The 25,900-nt window shown below is 41.9% G+C and overlaps 2 protein-coding genes across 2 annotated transcripts; both read right to left on the bottom strand.

Moving 5' to 3' along the window:
• Positions 1-4,558: 4,558 nt before the first annotated feature.
• Positions 4,559-11,429, bottom strand: LOC133136682 (CMP-N-acetylneuraminate-beta-galactosamide-alpha-2,3-sialyltransferase 1-like). Its single transcript, XM_061254331.1, has 6 exons — positions 11,145-11,429; positions 10,254-10,444; positions 6,458-6,637; positions 6,065-6,110; positions 5,789-5,908; positions 4,559-4,732 (listed from the first exon to the last, which is right to left on the bottom strand). The coding sequence occupies exons 1-6, from the start codon at positions 11,427-11,429 to the stop codon at positions 4,559-4,561; spliced, it is 996 nt and encodes a 331-aa protein (XP_061110315.1).
• A 6,644-nt stretch (positions 11,430-18,073) lies between these two features.
• On the bottom strand, positions 18,074-25,299 carry LOC133136683 (CMP-N-acetylneuraminate-beta-galactosamide-alpha-2,3-sialyltransferase 2-like). Its single transcript, XM_061254332.1, has 6 exons — positions 25,293-25,299; positions 23,412-23,546; positions 20,199-20,376; positions 19,805-19,850; positions 19,569-19,688; positions 18,074-19,108 (listed from the first exon to the last, which is right to left on the bottom strand). Exons 1-6 carry the CDS (start codon positions 25,297-25,299, stop codon positions 18,956-18,958), a joined length of 639 nt encoding a protein of 212 aa, XP_061110316.1. The 3' UTR covers positions 18,074-18,955.
• Positions 25,300-25,900: the final 601 nt, after the last annotated feature.

Consider the following 25,900-nt stretch of genomic DNA (forward strand, 5'->3'; position numbering starts at 1 on the left):
TCAGGTATTTTGAAAAAGTGAGCAATACTTTTCTTTTTAAAAGCAGTCATTGTGCGTTATATTCAGCGACCAGGGTTTCGACTAATTACAAGGCAAGTGCGTGGTTACAAGCGGTAATTGACGGATATTTAATTTTCCTCTCCGTTTTTAAGATAGGAATATTCAGCATATAGGCTAGCTACATAAGTGCCACGAACACTTAGTTCTTGAGGACACACGTTTGACCAGTAAAGGAATAGCATCCAGATGAATGCAAGTCTGGGTTTACTCACTCGTCTGTTAATATTACTGTATTTGAACTGACGTCATTAGAATTCATGGAGTGTTGTGAAAACAGCAAGGGCTTACCCACCTTTTTATTCACCACTACAGCCCTGAATGTATTGGAATGTGATGTCTGAACAGCCTCGTTCAGATTAATATTCATTCTGCCAGAGGAACCAAGCAAGTTGAGCAGCAGAACATAGCATTTTACACAGAATTAAAACAAAGTTTACACAACACCACAACACACATAGCATCACTTTCTCATTAAGTATGATATATGATATCATTATAAATCATAATTACAAGTACGATCACATACGGTGTAAAAATGTTGTCATGTAACAACCTTAAATTCATCCGGTTATAAATAATTTTGGATGTTTGGATATTACATGACAAAATATATAAGAACAAATGTGCAAGAATGAACATACATTTATGAATCATCATTGGGGCCAGTGAGGAACATCATGTGGGGCGGATGTTGAACCTTGGTTAACATCTGCATAATGTTTGACCAAGACATGTTGGTCTTTAAGAGTTAAGATACAGTACAGTGCAGAAGACTTAGGCACCCTAGACTTTATTATATATTTGTTTGAATTTTCTGTGTGTGTGTGTGTATGTGTGTGTGTGTGTGTGTGTTTGTTCGTATAAAAGAACGCATTTGAGATTTCCAAATATTCATTATCCAAAAGATTAAGTAAAAAAAAAACATATTACTGTCAGAATCTTATCTGTACAGAATGTTAAACAGGTGCCTAAGACTTTTGCACAGTACTGTATGTTTGCAGATTGTTTCAGCTATGAGGCTCAAGGCATCTGAATGATGATGTGCTATGAATGATGGGCTATGAAGTCTATAGCTCCTGTAACAAAGTGCAAAGCACTCAAATAAACCATATCTAAGGTATGTAAATGTAACTATTAATTTACATTAATGGCATTTGGCAGACGCTCTTTTAGAATAGAAGACGTATGATAATAAAGAAAAAGATTTTTGGCTAAATATCTACATTTTAATCAACATTGTTGGGCTACTACCAATAAGACAAACCTAAAGGATGGCAACTTAAACTTTTTCATATTTTCAATTCAGCTTTTATGTATACAAGTTAACAAGGACAATTAAAAACTGCATGAAATGACTGGTGATGAAGTTGCAGGTGAACAACATTTCTGTTGTTTAAAATCTGTTGTATTGACTGTTAAAACATGCATAATGAAATCCTAGGAGCATCAGTGCAGATTATCATGCAGATAATGTGATGGATTGCCCAAGAAACTCAATTGTTAAACAGCTCCCACATACAAACCACAGGATTCCACTCACAACCTGAGTGGAGAACCATGACTTCTGAGGGAAACTCTTGTAAAATACAAGAAGCAGTTTGTCTTTTTTGTTGATCCTTTTGTAGAATTGTGCATGTCTCTAAGGCAGTGATGGTCAGTTAGATAGTGAGGAGGCACGATTGGCTCCTAACTGCCCAGTGAGGTCTTTCCCAGAGCTTTTTAGCTTTTAGTTTTTTTGATAGAAACTATCAATTCAGGGTTAGAGTTCTTTATTCTGCAGAAGGTGAGTTGGTTCATGCAACAGGATGTTAAAAGTCTCACAGGACACAAGAATTCCTCAGGCAAATAAGAAGGATGTTAAAAAAATATATGACAAAAAATATGTCAGTTAAAACATAAACAGATTGTGTTGTAGTACAGTAGTAGGATGGAGATCCACATTCCAAAAGTCGCCTTTGTGTGTATAGACGCTCTTCTGTATATCACTGTTGTAATGTGTGGTTATTTGCATTACTGTGACCTTCCTGTCAGCTTTGACCAGTCTGGCCATTCTCCTCTGACATCTCTCGTTAACAAGCCGTTTCTGTCTGCAGAACTGCTGCTCACTGGATTAGGTTTTTTCTGTTCATGAAACCACCCTTGGAAACCACCATTGGAAAATGGGGACATCATTGTGAGGGAACAGTGTTTGTGATATAGGCCTCACATGGTTACCACCTAAAATGACATTATAATCCTTGACTGATACATCACCATGCGGAACAATCCATGAGATTACCATCCACACCAGGTCCATCTCCATGTTTAACAGGTGGCAACAGACGATTGATGGTTCCTTTGGCTTTCTTTGAAAATAAACCCATCCAGACATAACATCCCCATTTCCCTGCTTCCCTGCTGTTCAGTCTCGATTATTATTAATCAGATTATTGTCCAAAAAGGGAAGACTGTAAACTGATTGAAAATGTATAAATCATAAACACCCTGACAACCATAACCCACTTCTACATTTCCTTGAATCAATTATGAAGAAAGAAAAAACAGAGACATGTTTGATAATAATGCAGACAGACTGAGATTACACTGATAGTATCTTCTTATTGTGCACGACTGCAAATTAATTTCTGGAAATAATTACAGTGTATTTTCTATTGAAATACTATTTTTTTCAAATGGAGGTTTGGGTCATGTTTGCAGTGGCATTTCAGGGTTAAAGAACAGAGAACTCAAGCCAGTGCATGAAGTGCGTTGGTTGCCTACTGACTTTTGATTTTGGCCTTTTGTCCCTTTATTCTTGCATCCAACACTCGTTATAGTGCTAGGAACACAGGATTTAAAATCACAATCACAATCTCAATCTCAATCACATGAAATTTTACTGCAGTCCATCTGTCCATCAACAATTTAATTTAATTTAATTATAATACAAAATACAGTTTGGAATGTGCTGTCCAACAAAAAAAGCTTCTGGTACCTCTCACAAAATGGCTGACTATTTTCTTTCATGGAAATTCACATTCATTCCCGTATGGCACCACCGGTGAACAAGAGATATAAAAAAGTTTTGTATGGACCTTTAGCTGTTCACGTCTGTTTCCTCATATCAAATAACTCCTCACAATTACCCCATGATAACTCAAACTCCTCACAATTACCCCATGATAACTAAAACTCCTCAACATTACACCACAATAACTCAAACTCCTCACAATTACCCCATGATAACTAAAACTCCTCAGCATTACACCACAATAACTCAAACTCCTCACAATTACCCCATGATAACTCAAACTCCTCACAATTACCCCATGATAACTCAAACTCCTCACAATTACCCCATGATAACTCAAACTCCTCACAATTATCCCATGATAACTCAAACTTCTCACAATTACCCCATGATAACTCAAACTCCTCACAATTACCCCATGATAACTCAAACTCCTCACAATTACCCCATGATAACTCAAACTCCTCACAATTACCCCATGATAATTAAAACTTCTCAACATTACACCACGATAACTCAAACTCCTCACAATTACCCCATGATAACTCAAACTTCTGACAATTACCCCATGATAACTAAAGCTCCTCACTATTACCCCATGATAAGTCAAACTCCTCAAAATGAACACCTTTGAAACAGTTAAAAATACATAAATAAATGGCACTTCACATTTTATGTGATAAAAATGTATTAGGTACAAATGTTCAAAAGTATTTTTTTGTACTGAGTAGGGGACAATAAAATCTGATACTATAGCTATGTTAACCTGTCCTTGAGATATATCCCAAATTTGCACACATATCAGTTTGGGGCAAGTTGTCACATGTATTATTAATTGATGTATGAAACACAAAAATCATTATGATACTGTGTAATCAGCAATGAGGTGTCTTGTAATGGTACTAATGCTTTTGTAAATGGATCATTGTACATACAGTACAGATAGCTTAGAGCAGCAGACATGTCCATGGACTACACAAGACAGCCCTTTAGCTGAGTCTGACTTTCAACTGTATGCTTGTATCCAAGGCCAGGCCATTCACAGTATGTGAATCAGAGTTAGTCAGATATTCAGTAGACTGCAACTGCCATATGCCAGTGTCCTGCTGTTGTTCATTTCAGAGATTGTTGAAACGGGGGGCGATTGTTGTTCCGTGATTGTTGTCCTAAATTATTGAGAGGGAATGGGGGGTACAGTGGGATGTTGTTCATCACTTGTTCATCGTGGGGATTGTTGATGGCAGCAGAGGTTTGCCACTGACAATAATGGGGGTATCATTGTCAGTGGCAAACCTCTTGGTGGGGGGTGGGGGTGGGGGCAAGATAAATCCAAGAATCCAAGTACAAACATTTTCACATTGACTGAACAGAAAAGGCCCTTGGGTTTGAGGGGATGCCTGAGGTCAAGGCAGAGTTCCTTCATTTCACTTAGAAACATCCACCAAATTCAAGCATTACATTTTCCCATTTCACAGCCAATGGTTCCCCTCATTTCCCTTCAAACAACTTGATTTTTCTTTTTTTACAGGCCAGCAGCTTCAAGGTCATGGACTCATAGTCTCCAGCATGCCATCCGGTTGGCTTTCTACGTGTAAATTTGTTTTTCTCCCAGTAATGCTGCCAGGTTCCGTCCTTGGCTGCTCCAAATCCAAAAACATTCACCTGAGACCAAGAGGATGGAGACAGTTTGATGTTAAACTGAGTAGATTTCATAAATTCCAGGTGTTGGTAGTGACTGTATCGTCATCAACAATATAATTACTATTGTATAGCCTACACCAGTGAGCACTTTATTCTGTATTTTTTAGACCTATCTTTTAGACTTATTAAATCTCCTGCTGCTGTAGCCAATCCACTTCGAGGTTTGATGCTTTGTGTGTTCAGAGATGCTCTTCTGCACACCACTGTTGTAATGTGTGGTTATATGTGTTACTGTCACCTTCCTGTCAGCTTTGACGGCTGTGCATGTAAATCCCAGGAGATACGAAGTTGCTTAGATACTCAAACTTAGATACTAAGTTTGCTTAGATACTCTGTCACCAACAATCATTCTACAGTCAAAGTCACTTAGATCACATTTCTGCATCATTCTGACATTTGGTCTGAAAAACAGCTGAACCACTTGACCATGTCGGCATGATTTTATGCATTGAGATGCTGCCACATGATTGGCTGATTAAATATTTGCATTAAGAAGCTGATGTACAGGTCTACCTAATGAAGTGCTCACTGAGTGTATATGCATGGGTGTGAAACTTTATTTGTGTGTGTGTGGGTTTTTTTTGAGGAGGAAGCAGGGAAGTCGGAGAAGCTTAGGGTTCTGAGTGAGGGGAATAGTTTTGGGAGAAGATCCAGGTTTTTAGGGTACTGAGTGAGGGGAATAGTTTTGGGAGAAGATCCAGGTTTTTAGGGTATTTGTGTTAGAAATGATAAAACCAACATGAAGACCAGAGAGCTGTCTTTTGGAGAAAAGCAAGCATTACATTACATTAATGGCATTTGGCAGACACTCTTATCCAGAGTGACGTACAGTTGATTAGACTAAGCAGGAGACAATCCTCCCCTGGAGCAATCCAGGGTTAAGGGCCTTGCTCAAGGGCCCAACAGCAATGTGGATCGTATTGTGGCTACACCGGGATTAGAACCACCAACCTTGCGTGTCCCAGTCATTTACCTTAACCACTACGCTACAGGCCGCCCCCTGAAATATGTGCTTACCTCATCACATACGTGGATGGCGACCATCAAGGTTAAGAAGCCGGTGGAGGGATATTTTCCATGGCGTTCAAGCCACACATCATAGACGTACTTGAAGAACTCAGGGTTGTAAATTAACACCTGTGTTAAAAGAAATCAGAAAAGTCACCGAATGAGCGAAATAGACATACTGTATGTAGAATATTGTATAGTCACACACTTGTGCATACACACACACACACACACACACACACACAAAAGCATTTTGGAACAAAGTGCGACACAAGACTCTTTCACCTTATTCTTGTCTGCATTAATCTTGGCCATCACACGCATACGGGTGCTGTGGAAAACAGAGAGATTTCAATCACCTGCTGGGTGCCACTTAGTCCAATGATTCCACTAGTACCCCAGGGCAGGACACTTGGAGCATCTATGGCAACACTGAACCAAGAGCTAATAAAGGAGCCCTTTTTCCCTTTCTTTCTGTCTAGCTCATTTTAGCCCTCACCCTAACATTAAATGCAAAGCGTAATGATGAAAACGGTTGCTTCTTTTTCATCTGAAAACAAAGTGAGTGAGCACCACAGCAGCTTCTGACGAGGGCTCCTGTTTCTCAGAGCTGCAATCAGCTTCTTAGATCAATGTTCAAACACAAATGCATTCCCAATGTAGCCCATGGCCACCTACCGTTTCACAGTGCCTGTGGTCAGAGCACTAGTGATCCACTCCAGATCCAAAGTCTTGAATGGTATCAGTAGCAGGCTTATGTTGTTTTGCAGGTTTGTGGCACTTTCTGGGTATATGACACGATGGGTGGTTCTGTTCCCTACGTCCTTTTCATAGCCCAAAATGGGAGCTTTGTTCATTCTGCAGACACAAAATATATTGCTTTTAGAGACTGGCTGCTATGTAAACTAGTCTTGACATTGATTTTAGACAAAGCAATCAGGATAGCTGCATTTAAGTGGCCCAAGTTTACCATACAACTAAGAAACATCATTCTGGGTTGTGTCATGTAATGTGAGAAATATGTTTCAACACTATTGGCACAGAAAATACACTAACTGGTATTCAATTAACATTTCTCATTGACTTAATAAATCCAAGCTTTGTAATTCAGTTCATGGGTGGAAGAACACATGGTAGGACATTCTGCCTCAGCTTTTAATAGTTAGTCAGGGTTAATCATATCCTCTTTGACCCTTGTAGTTGAGTCGGTGATGTCCCAAATTATTGTTGCGTTAATACTTATAGAAACAAAAAACGGTGATGTAATAAAACCACAAAACTGCAATGCCAGATTGTTAAAGATGATTAAAGGTGAGGTAGCAGTTTAGATGCTTAGTAGACTCTTATTTGCAAAGCAGGGCAATAAAACTCCAGCCTCCCCCTCAACATGTTCATGGTTTACAACCCTCACCCCGCCACAGATTCAGACAATAAAAGGCCACTTTTATTACATGTCCGGCCAACATATTTCCGGTTTGGTAGAAATACAAGTTTGTTTTGCAAATTGTTCGATACAGACATATTTATCGAACCAAATATCTGACCTGGTTATGAAGCTATAGCTGTTTTCTGACTAATTTTGAAGTTTTTTAAGCCATTTTCTAGAAAATTATATATTAACCCAACGTTATTTCTTATTGTTGCATAAATGCATTGCTAGGTCATTTCAGTACTGAAGTAATGTGAAACATAGTAAGCTTCATTTACAGGGTCTCCTACCCTTTCCAACAAGGTATAATGTGTCATATTTAGGTGATGGACAGTTTAGGAATATCGCTGCGTTTGCATAGCAGAATGAATATACAGACATGAGTAATTACAGGATTTGGACTTGCTATAGATTTCTCAACTCCTGCTCTGCCACCGCCCTACAACCTGTGCCCTTGACCCTATCCCCTCTTCTCTTCTCCAAACTATCACACCTAACATTCTCCCATTTGTCACCTCCCTTGTCAACTCCTCCCTGTCTTCCGGCTGTTTTCCGGCATCCTCCAAGAGGGCCCACATCACTCCGCTGCTAAAAAAGCCTACCCTGGATCCCTCCATCATCCAGAACTACCGCCCGGTATCTCTTCTTCCTTTCCTTTCTAAAACTATAGAACGAGCCGCTTCTACTCAACTTTCTTCCTTCTTTTCTAACAACAACCTGCTAGACCCCCATCAGTCTGGCTTCAGATCGGGCCACTCGACAGAGACTGCACTCCTCTCCGTCAGTGAGTCACTTCATGCCGCTCGAGCAGCCTCCCTCTCCTCTGTCCTCATTCTTTTAGATCTCTCTGCTGCCTTCGACACTGTGGATCACTCCATCCTCCTGTCTGCCCTGTCAGCAACAGGCATCTGTGGCACAGCCCTGGACTGGATTGAGTCCTACCTCTCTGGTCGCTCCTTCCAGGTTGCCTGGGCTGGTTCGGTATCGACACCTCGGCCCCTCGCCACAGGAGTTCCCCAGGGCTCAGTCCTTGGCCCGCTTCTTTTTTCTCTCTACACTCGCTCCCTTGGCCCTGTGATCACTGCACATGGGCTATCCTACCACTGCTATGCGGACGATACCCAACTCTTCGTCTCGTTCCCGCCGTCTGATACGCAGGTTTCAGCCCGTATCTCTGCTTGCCTGAGGGACATCCAGAGCTGGATGGACAACCACCATCTAAAGCTCAACCCAGGTAAAACAGAAATGATATTCATCCCTGCTAATACCTCTCCCCATCTGGATCTCTCCATTTCCCTCGGGGATACCACACTCACGCCGTCACCCAGTGCAAGGAACCTCGGCGTGGTGATGGACAGCAGACTGTCCCTTTCCGAGAACATTGCGGCGGTGACCCGGTCTTGCAGGTTCTTCCTATACAACATACGGAGAATCCGCCCCTTTCTCACCCCCTACTCGACCCAGCTCCTGGTCCAAGCGATGGTTCTGTCCTGCCTGGACTACTGCAATTCCCTCTTGGCTGGCCTCCCAGCGTCCGCCATCAGACCCCTCCAACTCATCCAGAATGCAGCAGCTCGTCTGGTCTTCAACCTTCCCAAATACTCACATGTCACCCCCCTGCTTACTTCCCTCCACTGGCTGCCTGTCATGGCTCGCATCAAATTCAAAACATTGGTGCTAGCCTTCCAAGCAGTTAAAGGGTCTTCCCCAGCTTATCTGCAAAAAATCATCAGACCCTACACCCCTGCCAGACGTCTTCGTTCAGCCTCCACAGGCCGCTTGGCACCTCCCCCTCTCAGAACCTCCACCTCACGCTCACGACTACTGTCTGTTCTGGCTCCACGGTGGTGGAACGAACTCCCCGTTGAGGTCAGAACTATAGAATCTCTCCCCACCTTCAAGCGCAAGCTGAAGACACACCTCTTCAAGCAGCACCTCTCCCCATCCCTCCCTACCTCCCTGTGAACCTTAATTGTTGTCTCTGTGACTTGCTTTGTGTATCGGTATTTTTAGTTGGCTAGGTAAGCAGTGTTTGGATAGTTAACTTTGGTGACTTTTGCTCTTTGTTTGTTTGTTCAAAAAAAAAAAAAAAAAAAAATGGCCCTTGTCCTTATCTTTGTTGTACAGGTAGCAGTTGAAATTGTACTTACCTCTAGGGTCTTTCAGCGAACTTATCCCTGGTTATGGGTATGCACTTTGTTGTACGTCGCTCTGGATAAGAGCGTCTGCCAAATGCCAATAATGTAATGTAATGTATAGATCAACAGGTAATTGTACTGCCTAACAGGGCTAGCATGGCTCTGGCTAACCTAATTTTGAAATAAATGTGATGCAGGTTCATTAGAAAGCATTAGGGTGAGTCATCCTTTTTGGAAGGCGTTTTGGACATTTTGGGTATGCTTTATATAACCATACTCATATACAATATTTTCTTTACATTTTGAATCAAAAAATCTTTTAATAGAAAAACAAACTTTTAAAAGAGATTTGGGGACACTTGATGACATCTGGGTGCAGTTTTGGGAGAACTATAACACTTTTATTCGACTAAAACAGGTGGAAATTGCCCTCCAGGGAGGGAAAAGTGGAAAGGAATTACTTAGCATTCAACTGATCAATTAAACCAGTTAATTTGTTTAAACCAGTTCAAATCCAGTTCAAATCCAGAGTATCCCAGTAGCAACTGTGGCTGGTAGCTCCACGGGGCAAAATGCATGTTGTGTTTACATTTCCCAGGAATAGGAGGTTTCAATCCATTAGGGCACTGATCTCAAACTTGTCGCCATGGAGTGCTGTGTGTATGCAAGGTTTCATCCTGACCAATTGACCCTGTGTCAACATAACATAACTTAATGGCGAGAACAGGCCATTCAGCCCAGCAATGCTGACCTTATCCTACCACTAAAGTGTACCCACTGCTTAGTTTGTCAAACAGGTCAAGGTCATTCATATGAATGAGGAAGAGCAGTGGTCCCAGCACTGATCCTTGTGGGACTCCACTTCCCACAATACCCTTTTTAGGTCAGGTCAGGCTGAGTCTGTCACCTTATGACGAAGTCATTGGAGTCAATGAGAACTCCGTAATCGGATCCCTTGAGGTTCCCAGAATTCCCGACTACAGCGCAAGTCCTGCAGCGATTGGGCCCTGAGTCATTGTAGTGTCCCTCCCCAGGGACAACCTGGAATAGTTTCTGCACTACAGCACTGTAGTTGGCATTTTTCTTACCTTGTAGCCCCTGGGGACACAAAAGTGACAAAAGACACGCAAAAGTGACTCTCAGCTGCTCAAGATTCAATCATCAATGGTAGCTATTGAGCAGAACAAAGCATTAGCTTAGGCAGATGGCAGGTTATGCTATATTTACATATTTTTTTTCAAATTACGTTTGTCAACACACCAGAACCAAAACACACACACACACAGTTCAGTAAGACCACTCCCAATAAATCACTCCTTGTTGTAAGCCAGCCAAAACAGGGAGTGACTTCCTGTTTCAGAAAAACTTCTGAAGACACAGTTACAATGCAAATTCAGTAACAGCATGTAATATAAGCAACAACAGCACCCTAGCAACAGCATGCCAAAAAGAGCAATGCAGCAGAATGAGCCAGGCAGTGCTATGGCTTTAGCATGCAGAATGAGCCAGGCAGCGCTATGGCTTTAGCATGCAGAAAGAGCCAGGCAGCACTATGGCTTTATCATGCAGAATGAGCCAGGCAGTGCTATGGCTTTAGCATGCAGAATGAGCCAGGCAGTGCTATGGCTTTAGCAAGCAGAATGAGCCAGGCAGCCCTATGGCTTTAGCATGCAGAATTAATTAGGCAGCAGGGCAGCTTTCAGATGATTTCCAGCACCATAGGTACTTTTTTGGGAGAACATTGGGCGAACTGTGTTTCTCTGAATTGGTCGGAATCCATGTTTGTGCGTGTGCTCACCTGCCACCATTTAAAGGTGCTCGTAGAAAGCATGGCATTCTTCTGTGACAAAAGTGGTGATATTGACTGGTTAAAGCGCTTCCTGAACCAGGGGTCTTCATCCTCAACAGAGAAGCACTGGCGGCAGGCACACAGTGCCTTGGAAACGGGTTTGTCAGACCTCCCGAAGACACGTTGTAATGAATACGATGAGGTGCTGCTGTAGCTGAATATAACGATGGCAATGGTGCTGATGCTGAACAGCACAATCAAAAGCTTTCTTATCCGATTCTTGAGGTCCACCATTTTGTAAATAATACGTGTTTCGATACTGGAAATTGGGAGAGCTTTGGAGGATTTGACTTGAGACGAGGGTTTGAAAGGTTTGTATCAGAAACAGTGCGTGACCTATGAAGGCAGGGAATGTCAACAGTTCTCAGGTGACCTCAAAAGCTAAATGCATGCAGTTTACACTTCAGGGTTTTCATCTGGTAAACTGCAAATACGACTGAGAGTCGTAGATTAGTGAGTAACTGACTGTCTGAATAGGAGGGAAAATGTGACGGTTTGAAGTGCAAGCTTGTGCTTCCTGTTAGAGGGAGGGGTCCTGCTTTCTTCTTTTTGACTGAATGAGGTGGTGAAGAGATAGTGAAGCTGCTCTTTGCTGGAAATCACCCACCTAGAAAGAAAACAAAGGAGGACTGATTACACTCAACATATCTATGGTACATATCAGTAATGGACCTGGAGCATTTCCCAACAGAGGGGATTGCTCTCCGTAGAATCCTTTGGCGCACACAACTGACTTAAATATTAGCAGATTATTCTAAAATATATTTATCTTATTTCCAACCTGAGACTGTCACACTCAAGGAAAGAAGGACTGGCACAATATAAAGCTATGTCAGTAATGGTAAGTATTCACTGTTTTTTGTTTTTGTAAATGAGAGGCTTAGCACAACAGATACGCACAAAGACAGCAGTGAGTGTGTGTGTGTGTGTGTGTGTGTGTGTGTGTGTGTGTGTGCGTCGCTCTGGATAAGAGTGTCTGCCAAATGCCAATAATGTAATTTAATTTACATGTGTGCACACACAATTACCTGATTAGATACTCGCATGCATAAATAGGTGTTATAAAGTAATGTTCCTAATAAAGTGCTGAGTGAGTGTATATTTTCATGTTAATATTGTCATGGGCCATTTCTGCTGAGTGGGCCTTAATGGAGCCAGTGATGCATGTCTTTCCTTTATTTTAATATTACATATTATATTAGTATGGCTGTCATATAGCTGTGTGTTGCAAATATTTCACAAATCTTTGTCATGTTTTTAAGACAAATTCAATGCAAATATTAATTATTCCTATTATTATGATTCTTGTTATCATTATTATTATTATTATTATTATTATTATTATTATTATTATTATACTTATTATTATTATTATTGCTGTGATTGGTATTGGATATTCAAAACAGTGTTCCATTCCAAGTTTTTTAATAAATTAGTAGGCCTAAATGTAAATAGTGTCGGGCTGAATAAGGAGCCACACACTAACCGAAGTCAGGTGAGGTGTCAGCCTCTTCTGTTTCTACACAGCAAAGCATTATCTGGCAGATTCAACAGGAAGAGAATGCCTCCCAGTCACATTCTTTTAGGGGTGTCAACAGTTTTGACAACTGTCAAAATTAGGGGTGTGAACAGTTAAAACTTTTTGTTTCATTTTTTTTTGTAGCCAAACTGACAGTAACTCAAATCACACTGCATGAATTATAATATTGGTATGCAGAAGTTCATCTCTGAAAGCACCACATGTTTAACCTTGAAGTGGATGGGCCACAGCAGCATAAAACCAAGTCCAAAAGAACTGCAATAAATACCTAATAAAGTGATCACTGAGTGTGTATACTAACTATAGTCTATTTGCAGACTCCTGCTGTTCACATGGTCTTCAGTGAAGCACATGATGATTTTGAATCGAAAAAGGATAATTTCAGAACCTCCTCTGTTTCCGACCATATGGCAATTATTGTCCTGATGTGTCCACCTAAAACAAAGGTAACCAACCCTGTTCCTGGAGATCTACCCATTGGTTTTTCATACCAATAATAAATCACACCTCATTTAACCAGGGGTGGAAAGAAAACTACTTGGTTTGTACTTCATCACTGTACTATATTGGGGAATTTGCACTTTTTTTGTATGCTTGTACTTTCACTCAATTACATTTCAGTGACAAATGTCATACTTTTTACTCCTTACATTTTAAATGTATACCTTCACAGTACTTGTTCCATATTTCACAGGTCCAACTTCAAACCCTTTTTTTTCTCTGGCCAAAATATCAATCCCTGTTTTAAACAGTCAATAAAACCCATATCAGTGGTTAATGAACCTGCCCACGCCAATTCTGATTGGTCATTGTGCAACATCAAATTAGACACCATGATGTAGTCCAGGCGTGAGTGATAAGACTTTGAACATTTTAGCTAGCAATTAGCTTAAGCCTTAGCGATTTATCTGTGTTATTACATTCCAGTCGGGTTCCAACAATTATCGGGAGTCATTGTGCATGGTAAAGAGTAAAAACTTAACTTTTTGACTTTTAATACTTCACTACATTCAGAAGTAGAGACTTTTTAACTTTCACTCGAATATATTTTCAGCTAGATACTCTGACTTTTAATTCAGTGAGATTTTTACATAGTAGCCATACTTTAACTTAAGTATAATTTCAGGGTGCTTTTTCCAGCCCTGCTGTTATCGACATTATATTTCAGGCTGTAACAAAAACAAAAATCACAGGGGTTTTCACTGGAAATCTACACTCACGGACCACTTTATTAGGAAGACCTGTACACAAATATTTAATCAGCCAATCGTGTGGCAGCAACTAAATGTATAAAAGCATGCAGACATGGTCAAGAGGTTCAACTGTTTTTCAGACCAAATGTAAGAATGGGGAAGAAATGTTGGTTGCAAACAGGGTGGTTTGAGGATCTGAAAAACTGCTGAGTTTGCAGAATATGCTGCGGAATACAAAAAATATATAGTTTTGTTGGTGAAAACTATTATTATTCAGTGACCTCGTTAAGTGGTGCCTTAACTGATTTTATGTCTGCTAGGGCACGGATAATTTTTTTCAACTACAGACTTCATAATAATGCTAATGGAGATAATCAATTAATCAAGCAATTACCGCTACGTGGTTCGAAATAACAAGATGAATATATAGGATATTACAACAGAACAATGTGCACGTGTCCATATAGGACATGAATAGTCAATGCATCGGTGTCTAGATACTAAATGATAAAAATATCGGATATCCTATGCAGTTATTCCATAGTCACCCATATGTCCATCATGCCACAGTAGCGCTGATAGTGTACGGATAAATGGAGGCTACAGTAGAGTGGCGCTCCATCGCACAGCAGTGAACTTTATAACTTTTTAATAACCTGTGGCAATAACGCCCCCACACTGCATTGAAATGGCCCGACTTAAACCGAAACTACTCTTATGTTTCTGACACGTTGGGACTATTGTACCTATTCTATGTGGTCAAAAAAAAATTTGGAACAGGTTTGAACCTGAATAAAGGATACCTCCAATGCCACTGTCATAAATTACCTGATGAGTCAGCGCTAAGGATAAGTGGGTTACATTACATTACATTACATTAATGGCATTTGGCAGACGCTCTTATCCAGAGCGACGTACAACACAGTGCATACCCATAACCCATAACCATAGCATTTATAAGGATAAATGCGCTGAAAGACCCTAGAGGGAAGTACAATTTCAACTGCTACCTGTACAACAACGATAAGGACCAGGGCCTATTTGATTTTTTAAAATTATTTTATTTTATTTTTTTAACCACAGAAACAGGTCTTGCCCGTACCACATATCCTCATACCTTACCACATGACAGTATTGTAAGGGAATCTGCGAGTGGGAAAAGCTCTTAAATCAAGAACTTCTTACTGTAAGTGTTGAAAGGAAAGACTGTGCAGTAATTGAGTGAAAGCTCTGACTCATTCGGCATGTCTAGAAGGAGGCATTGGAGCTTTATTCAGGTCCAAAACCGCACATTAAAGTAACACGTAGCAGTACATTGCTACCTCATTGCATTTATTTATCCACAAATGACCACTTGAGCCACGTACAATATTTAGCTACAATACTCCCAACGTGGGTGCAGTGGGTAGCAGTGGGTCACAGCAAGGAGGTCCTGGGTTCAAATCCCCATCAGCCAGGGTCTCTCTGTGTGGAGTTTGCATGTTCTCCCCGTGTTTGCGTGGGTTTCCTCCCACAGTCCAAAGACATGCAGGTTAGGCGGTGTTGGAGAGTCTAAATTGCCCATGGGTATGAGTGTGTGAGTGAATGGTGTGTGTGCCCTGCGATGGACTGGCGACCTGTCGAGGGTGTATTCCTGCCTTTCGCCCAATGTATGCTGGGATAGGCTCCAGCCCCCCTGCGACCCTGTTCAGGATAAGCGGGTTAGGATAATGAATGAATGAATGAATGACTCCCAACGTGTCCGGAATATGTCAGGACTGTAAAACAAACCCAGTCGCAGTAATCCAACAGGCAGAAAGCTAAACGCGGAAGTCGGGGACGAAACGGGTTGAAACGGAAATCAATCAGGTAACTCTGGAAAGTATGGAGTTGGCACATAACAATCTGGCAGGGAACTAACAAACACCACAGGTATATATAGGGAGATAACGAAGGGAAACAATAATCAGGTGTGTATGAAAACCAGGAAGAGAAAAGAGGTTTTAAAACGAATGATTGGACATGAATGGGAGAGACACACAGACTACGGAAACCACAGAGGGTGACAATACATGGAAACGCTAACACCTTAGAATACAATACATTGAAAAAACATGAAACCTAACACAGAACCCCCCTCTACGCGTGACACCTAGCGCCCCCTAGTGCCCATTTCCAGGTGTTCCAGAAAAAAGTCTCTGATCAGGGAGGGATGGAGGCTGTGGCGATGTGGCGTTCAGTTCCCTTGGCAGCGGGTGTCCAGTAGAAGGTGATCTTGCTGGAGGTCAAGGCAGACAAGGGAGTGGTGACACGGCTGTTAGCATTCGTGTTCGTGGCAGTTAGTAGGAGGGGGCCAATTACTACTGCGGGGGCCACTTGGCTCAGGCAGTAAGAGCAGTCGTCTGGCAGTCGGAGGGTTGCCGGTTCGTTCCCCCGCCCGGGCTGTGTCGAAGTGCCCCTGAGCAAGGCACCTAACCCCCAAATGCTCCTGACGAGCTGGTCGGGGCCTTGCATGGCAGCCAATCTGAGGACGTCATTTATGAGGTTTTGGAAAACGAACCAGAGCTGGCAGACCGGAGTGGTCTAGCTGGGGAGTACAAGGGGATGCCCTTATAAATGCTCCCAGTGTGGGAAGAGTTTTGCTTGTTTGTACACTCTGAAAATATACCAGTGAACTTGTACAAGTGAGCGCTCTTGCCATTGCTCCCAGTGTGGGAAGCGTTGTTTTACCTAAAAGTACACCAGCAAACTCACACCAGGGTTTGCCCCGACCCTGCTCCCAGTGTGGGAACAGTTCCACTCTGTTAGACTAACTCCTGACCCTGCTCCCAGTGTGGGAACAGTTCCACTCTGTTAGACTAACTCCTGACCCTGCTCCCAGTGTGGAACAGTTCCACTCTGTTAGACTAACTCCCGACCCTGCTCCCAGTGAGGGAACAGTTCCACTCTGTTAGACTAACTCCTGACCGTGCTCCCAGTGTGGGAACAGTTCTACTCTGTTAGACTAACTCCTGACCCTGCTCCCAGTGTGGGAACAGTTCCACTCTGTTAGACTAACTCCTGAACCTGCTCCCAGTGAGGGAACAGTTCCACTCTGTTAGACTAACTCCTGACCCTGCTCCCAGTGTGGAACAGTTCCACTCTGTTAGACTAACTCCCGACCCTGCTCCCAGTGTGGGAACAGTTCCACTCTGTTAGACTAACTCCTGACCCTGCTCCCAGTGAGGGAACAGTTCCACTCTGTTAGACTAACTCCTGACCCTGCTCCCAGTGTGGGAACAGTTCCACTCTGTTAGACTAACTCCTGACCCCGCTCCCAGTGTGGGAACAGTTCCACTCTGTTAGACTAACTCCTGACCCTGCTCCCAGTGTGGGAACAGTTCCACTCTGTTAGACTAACTCCCGACCACGCTCCCAGTGTGGAACAGTTCCACTCTGTTAGACTAACTCAGAGTTTGTGAGCTGAGTGTAAGAGGAGCGTGAGCACGAGTGACCGTAATGTGACTGAAGCGAGGAGCGGGTTTCCATAAATGTGGAGCGTCAGCCTGAGCGGTCGCTCCTATACGCTCCTGAACCGCTCACATGGAGCAGTCAGCTCTGGCATGACCGCACGGTCCTCAGTGTCACGTCCAGACTAAGATGGGAAGCTCCTGAGCGGAGATGCTTCACTCCTGTTTTCTGAAAAGCCTGAGCTGGGTGTGATTGGTGCCACTTGAGCATCTTGTCATCTGCTGAAATCATCTGTGGGAATCAAAGACGGCAGTGTGCAGAAACAATAGCCACCCTTTGATGACTTTCAACTTTTAGTTATTAGTTTTGATCATTGAGTTTATACACCATGTGACGCATTGTCAATTGGAATTCATCCAATCCTGAATTATGTACTAGTGATGATGGAATACCGCTAGTTCTGGTGATTCACGGGCATTTCAGATTACAAAATTAAGAAATATCTATTTTTTACATTTATCGATGTTGATAAAATTGAGGTCCCATTAAACAATATATAATGATGATACTCTACCTAAAGATTTAATGATATAACTGCAGCTCGTTATATTCAAAACATATTCAAACAAATAAAATACATTTTTGATTTAATAAAAAAAAGCAATCATTCCATTTATCAATGTGAGATGAAGTTTAAAAGGCACACAACCCCCATCCCCAAATCCCAGACCTTACACATTAGGAATTTCATTGATAAGGCACTTCACATACAGAGACATAGCCCTCACAGATATTCACCATGTGTACACCGGTCATACAGGCAAAGTTATATATCCATTTAAAACTAAAAATGTCCCAAGTTATTGATAGAACGAACGTCTTGATTTCCTTGTCAGTTAATAGAATGGTTAATTGAAGACATTGGTGTAGAAAATGAAAACGTCCCCATCCGACATACAGTAAGTAACATTACATTACAGTCATTTGGCAACAAAGTGCAAAACTATAAACAGGGACCAATGTGCTTTCACCCCTGTTACTTTCAACCTGGCTCTCCCCTAAAGTTACCACAGTCACATTCGAAACGCATGTTTAAAATTATGTTTTTTTTGTTGATAAGCGGGGTAATGACCTTCGCCTCTGGCAATTTCCTACCTCTGCCCCTCTGTCATTATCCCTGACAAACTAAAGGAAAACTGGTTGAGACCTACCGCTCGTTTCTAAAGTAATGCTTTTGGCTTTTCCAGCACACCGGCCGCCAATACACATAGCCTACACCCCACATATTGACACGCTAAAGAAAACAGCAGCCTTGCACAAAATCTGATCTGCAGACAGAGAAGGTCCTATTGTTTCAAGGGGGGAGTCTGAGGTCAACTTATTTCATTTCACTTCAAAACATCCACCAAATTCAAGACAGCATTACATTTTCTTTGGTAAATAAATCTTTCATTTTTCATTTTGGGTAAAAACGTTTTTGGCAAATTGTAATGCAGCCTTATGTTTGTAATAGTTTCTTATCAAGTGTCATTATTATTTTTTGACGGGGCAGCACGTTTTCCTGGCCCTTTGCCATTTCCTCCAAAAATAAAAGCTTATTAAGGCTGCTTGGGAGGTCGTGTTAATTTCACAGCCAATGCTTCGTAGTCTCCGGCGTGCAGTCCAGTTGGCTTCCACTTTGTAAATTTGTTTTTCTCCCAGTAATGCTGCCAGGTTCCGTCCTTGGCTGCCCCAAATCCAAAAACATTCACCTGAGACCAAGAGGAAGTAGATGGACAGTTTGATGTTAAACTGAATATATTTTCATAAATGGCAGTTTTTGGCTTGTAATTACAAGAATAGGACACACCAGATGTACGCAAATACCCAAAATAGCTTCACTGAACAACAAGTGCTTGAGATTAACTCACAAAGGACAGCATTAAAACAGAAAAACAATGAATGTTCTCCTAACAAGACATTAATAAGATTCATAAGTGTTTCAGGAATGGTCAATGAAATGTAATCTTGCAAAAATTCTTCCACTGGCTCATCAGGCTTAAAGTAAAAAAAGGTATCAGGGCATTTTACCAACACTAGATGGCAGTATATGCCAGCTCAAACGTACACTGCATCTGACGCTGCACTTTGATTTTGCTTTTTTCTTGGGTAAATTGGATAAAGCCAGTTTGCTCATTATATAGTTTGTTAAAATGTGTAATATGTGCTTACCTCATCACATACGTGGATGGCGAACATCAAGGTTAAGAAGCCGGTGGAGGGATATTTTCCATGGCGTTCAAGCCACACATCATAGACATACTTTAAGAATGTGGGGTTGTATATTAACACCTGTGTTAAAAGAAAAAAGTAAAAGTCACCAAATCAGCACAAAAGACATACTATATGTAGAATTTGTATAGTCACACACACACACACAGAAGCAAGTTGTGACATAAGACTCTCACCGTATTCTTGTCTGCATTAATCTTGGCCATCACAGGAGAACGGGTGCTGTTGAAGACAGAGAGATTTGAACAGCCTGCTGGGTGCCACTTAGTCCAATGACGATCCACAAGATCACAGAGTCCACTAGTAACCCAGGGCAGCACTGAGCTAATAAAGGAGCCCTTTTTCCCTTTCTTTGCACATAACTGTCTGTCTAGCTCATTTTACCACTCACCGTAACATTAAATGCAAAGCATAATGATGAAAACTGTTGCTTCTTTTTCATCTGAAAACAAAGTGAGTGAGCACCACAGCAGCTTCTGACGAGGGCTCCTGTTTCTCAGAGCTGCAATCAGCTTCTTAGATCGATGTTCAAACACAAATGCATTCCCAATGTAGCCCATGGCCACCTACCGTTTCACAGTGCCTGTGGTCAGAGCACTAGTGATCCACTCCAGATCCAAAGTCTTGAATGGTATCAGCAGCAGGCTCGTGTCCTTTTGCAGGTTTGTGGCACTTTCTGGGTACATGACACGATGGGTGGTTCTGTTCCCTACGTCCTTTTCATAGCCCAAAATGGGAGCTCTGTTCATTCTGCAGAGACAATATATATATATATATATATTGCTTTTGGAGACTGGCTGCTATGTAAACTAGTCTTGACATTGATTTTAGACAATGCAATCATGAGAGCTGCATTTATGTGGCCCAAGTTTACGAGACAACCAAGAAACATCATTATGGTTTCTGTAACGTGATGGGAGAAATATGTTTCAACACTATTGGCACAGAAAATACACTGACTGGTATTCAATTAACATTTCTCCTTCACTTACTAATAAATGCAAGCTTTCTACCTTTTCTTTGATGGATGGAAGAAACACATGGCAGGAATTTTACTTTTCTGCCTCTGCTTTTAATAGTTAGTCAAGGTCAGTGAGTTACAATAACAGCACAGCTTTCTTATGCATTTATTAATGCACCCAAAAACAAACCCAAACACACGGACAGGGTCTAGCCTAACACTGTCAGTCCCGAAGCAGGCCGAGCTATCCAAAAAGAATAGAATACATTACATTATATTACATTATTACATTATTGGCATGTGGCAGACGCTCTTATCCAGAGTGACGTACAACAAAGTGCATACCCATAACCAGGGATAAGTTCGCTGAAAGACCCTAGAGGGAAATACAATTTCAACTTTTTTTTGAACAAACAAACAAACAAACAACAGAGCAAAAGTGACCAAAGTTAACTATCCAAACACTGCTTACCTAGCCAACTAAAAATACCGATACACAAAGCAAGTCACAGAGACAACAATTAAGGTTCACAGGGAGGTAGGGAGGGATGGGGAGAGGTGCTGCTTGAAGAGGTGTGTCTTCAGCATGCGCTTGAAGGTGGGGAGAGATTCTACAGTTCTGACCTCAACGGAGAGTTCGTTCCACCACCGTGGAGCCAGAACAGACAGTAGTCGTGAGCGTAAGGTGGAGGTTTGGAGAGGGGGAGGTGCCAAGCGGCTTGTGGAGGCTGAACGAAGAGGTCTGGCAGGGGTGTAGGGTCTGATGATTTTTTGTAGATAAGCTGGGGAAGACCCCTTAACTGCTTGGAAGGCTAGCACCAATGTTTTGAATTTGATGCGAGCCATGACAGGCAGCCAGTGGAGGGAAGTAAGCAGGGGGGTGACGTGTGAGTATTTGGGAAGGTTGAAGACCAGACGAGCTGCTGCATTCTGGATAAGTTGGAGGGGTCTGATGGCGGACGCTGGGAGGCCAGCCAAGAGGGAATGAGAGAGAGAGAGAGAGAGAGAGAGAGAGAGAGAGATGCAGGGTGTGTTGGGGTCCTCACTCCTGGTCCTGGAGAGCCGCAGCACTCAACTGATCAATTAAAGCTGAAATTACACAAGATTGCACTTTACCTGAGCCCTCAATGACACTGAGACCAGCACACACGCACACCCTCCATGGCACTGAGAGACCAGCACACACACACCCTCCATGGCACTGAGAGACCAGCACACACACACCCTCCATGGCACTGAGAGACCAGCACACACACACCCTCCATGGCACTGAGAGACCAGCACACACACACCCTCCATGACACTGAGAGACCAGCACACACACACCCTCCATGACACTGAGAGACCAGCACACACGCAAACCCTCCATGACACTGAGAGACCAGCACACACACACCCTCCAGGGCTACACGTCCCGAAGCCTTCTTAACGCTACATTGTTCATAAATTGGACCTTAAGCTGTACCTTAACGTTTCAATGTGTTTCCCGAAGCGTTCTTTGCTAAGTATACCTTCCGTACGTCGTACTTTCGTAAGGTTGGTCTGGACCACTCTTCGCTATACCATAGCGATGTTGTCAGCTCACTCCGCTAGTGGCCACCACTGTTAGTTAGGACCGCAAGCCTCTGAAATCACCTGTTGCTCTTAGTTACATCTCAATCTGTTAAGCAATATGTACACTAATATTTATACAGTTGTAGTTGGCTAATAATATTACTAAAATACCACATTAATGGGACTGTTTTCATGGAAAGAATAAATATAATAAATTATAATAAATAATGTTGCCAAATTGCCTTTTAAATGACATTCATAAACTCATGATTTTACACTCTCCCTGTGGGCTGGAGTAATGTTTAACCATAGTGCTTTCTTTGTTTTGTTTGACACCATAGTCCTAAAACTGTAAAATAATTTCCACGCCACGTCCTTTAACATTATCTGCATTTTGTTTGCTGTGAAGCTGTGTGACCGCTTCTTTCTTTTCTTTTCTTTTTCGCCATAGCTTTATGTTGTTTTCGTGTTGGTGCGTTTTGCTTGTTGGTGCGCTTTTATTGAAAACGTCAGCTAATCAGAGTGAATTACACCAGTAATGTGATGGTGCTTCTGGCAAATCAACCCTCATTGAAAAGTCATTTAAGGCAGCATGACAAAGATATTAAAATAATGTAAATAAAACATGACATGGCCAAGAAGGCGTATTGATAGAGAGCCTAGTGGGGCCAGGCGTGATATCACAAACCGTATAAATAATTTGGCGAAGATTATTATGTAACGGCCTGGGGTTCTGTACCTGGGCTGGATGGGCCACAGACTACCCGGTCGTGTTTAAAGTTTTTGTTAGAGGGTGTCTTGGGGCGGTTTTCAAACAGGTCGTCTGATCTGCTATAAAAAACCATTGTCGCCCGACCATTTTGTCAGTGTGCGAATGTTTGCTGTGAGGAGCATTACTGTTAGTCTGTCTGTTGGATTCAGCGCTCGCTACAATATATACGGTTGGATCATTTAGTTTGTAAGTTTGAACTTCTATTAATATGTTACCACTAGTCGTGATAAATGGAATGTTTTAAAGTATTCATGCAGTGTTTTATTCATAAATAACACTACTTTCTCTAATAATGCAATCAAGCAGTCGCGGCATGGAGTGCACAATCGATCACAGACAGGTCGATAGGCCTAGTAATGTCGCACGTAGAAGCTATGCCTTAAGCAACCGCCTAAGGGATAGTTCGGAGAACACGCCTAGAAAAGTAAACAACTTTCGTAAGGTATACCTTTCGCGTCTTCGTAAACTGCTAAGAGAAAATCAGGCTGAATCTGTCGTCTTATGATGAAGTCATTGGAGTCAATGAGGGCTCCGTAATCGGATCCGTTGAGGTTCCGAGAATTCCCGACTACAGCGCAAGCCCTGCAGCGATTGGGCGCTGAGTCATGGCATTTTGCTTTGTCTGTAGCCTCTGGGGACACAGTAAAGACACACAACAGAGACTCTCAGCTGCTCGAGAGTCAATCAGCAAGAGCAACGATAGCTGCAGAACAGAACAAAACATTCATTTGCATAACCCCAGGCGAAAGAAAGGTTATGCTGTTTTAAAAAATTTAAATACAGCATAAATAACCGCGGTCGAGCTGCACTTTCACGCCTGTTTTCCGTTCTGGTTCCTCAGTGGAGGAATGACTTGCCTACCACTGTCAGGACAGCAGAATCCCTCCCCCTATTTCGACGCAGAATAAAAACACACCTTTTCAAACTGTACCTTAGTCCTCCCTCCTGATTTCCCCCCACCCTTCCGATATCCCTGTTGTCTAACCCCCCCCCAAATTAAAAAAAAAAAAAAACTTACGATGACTGTATTTTTTGTTTAGAACAGCACTTCATGTTTATTTTACTAGTTATGGATGTGATGCTTTAACTTGTGGAAGTTTTTAGACATGTTTAGACGTATTTATTAGACATATTTCTTAGACTTATTAAGTCTTCTGCTGCTGTAGCCTAACCGGTTACAGTTATGATGCGTTGTGTGGTCAGAGACGCTCTTCTGCTTAACACTGCTGTAATGTGTGGTTATTCGCGTTACTGTCACCTTCCAATCAGCTTTGACCAGTCTTGCCATTCTCCTCTCACCTCTCTCACGAACAAGGCGTCTCTGCCCCGCAGAAATGCTGCTCACTGGATATTTTTAGGATTCTTTTTTTCGCACCGTTCTCTGCAAACTCTAGAGCAGGGGTCGGCAACCCTGGTCCTGGAGAGCCGCAGGGTGTGCTGGCTTTCGTTGTTACTTGGCATTAATTGATCAATGAAAGCCGTTGATTGCACAGTTAACTCACCTCACCTGGTTTCTTGGGTCTGAATCGGTTGCTTATTTTAAGGTGGAGACGAAAGCCAGCACAGCCTGCGGCTCTCCAGGACCAGGGTTGCCAACCCCTGCTCTAGAGACTGTAGTAAGTGGAAATCCCAGGAGATCAGCAGTTTCTGAGATACTCAAACCACCCTGTCTGGCACCAACAATCATTCCATGGTCAAAGTCAACTAGATCACATTTGTTCCCCATTCTGACATTTGGTCTGAAAAACAGCTGAACATCTTGATCACATCTCCATGCTTTTATGGATTTAGTTGTTGCCACATGATTGGCTGATTCAATATTTGCATTAACAAGCTGGTGCACAGGTCTACCTAATTAAGTGCTCACTGAGTGCATAGTGGTGATTGTAGTTTTGCTAGTGATCATATTTGTACTTCATAATGCTTGGTTTTGAAAGTGAACTCATTTTTTATAAAGGTGCATCTTAATGCATTCATGCTGAACATTTGCTTTAGAAAACGACAAACATGAACAATATTTTTAACAATGGCTAAAATTTTCATTTTTACAAATGTACATGGGGGACACTATTTAATGCAATTCTATTTCATGCATTCGACATTCATCACAACAAAACTCAAAGCCTCATTTCATTATATACTATAACCTCTAAAACTCTGTCATGCATGATTATGTCGTAATGTACATGTGATTTCTTAGTTTTTTATTTTTAATAAATTTGCAAAATTTTCAAAAAAAACTTCTTTCATGTTTTCATTATGGGGTGTTGTGTGTAGAATTTTGAGGAAAAAAATTAATTTATTCCATTTTGGAATATGGCTGTAACATAACAAAATGTGGGAAAAGTGAAGCGCTGTGAATGCTTTCCGGATGCACTGTACATGTCTGCTTGGGTGTAGTACGATTCTTGGATGCTTTGTACTTAATCTTGATCGATGTATAAGGACGTGTGAATGTTTAACATAATGGCCATTTATGATTACCGAAATGATTTAGATTATTATTTGTAAAACAAAAAATTAGGCGCCAGAATATTATGGCCATTCTCATGCAAATAAGATTTGAGTTTGGGTGTGGATTTGCATTATTAATATTATAATTAGGGCTAATGGTTGTGAAGTAGGCCTATATTTGTTTAATGTGCCTAATGATGTGTTTTTGGGCCACGTTTACAATGACACGAGAGGGCAAAGGCTATAGGCCTATATGACATATAGGAAGTTGAATTGCTGGGGTCGAAAGCCGATGGCGTTTGCTATAGTTTGGTTAAAAATACATTTTGACCACACGCTACCTCGATTATAATATGTTTTTCGTTCAGTTAAAATGCAATGTCTAATTTACAACTATGTCTCGTTCATGTTTTGGTGCTGCAAATGGACAAATAAATTATTTTAATTTTGCAAACGGAGCCAGAGGGAAGAAGTGCGTTCATCCAGCCAGGCTATGCGCTGCTTCACGGTTTGGAACAAATGGTTGAATTC

The sequence above is a fragment of the Conger conger genome, chromosome 9 (genome assembly GCF_963514075.1).
Source record: "Conger conger chromosome 9, fConCon1.1, whole genome shotgun sequence".
NCBI classification, from domain to species: domain Eukaryota; kingdom Metazoa; phylum Chordata; class Actinopteri; order Anguilliformes; family Congridae; genus Conger; species Conger conger.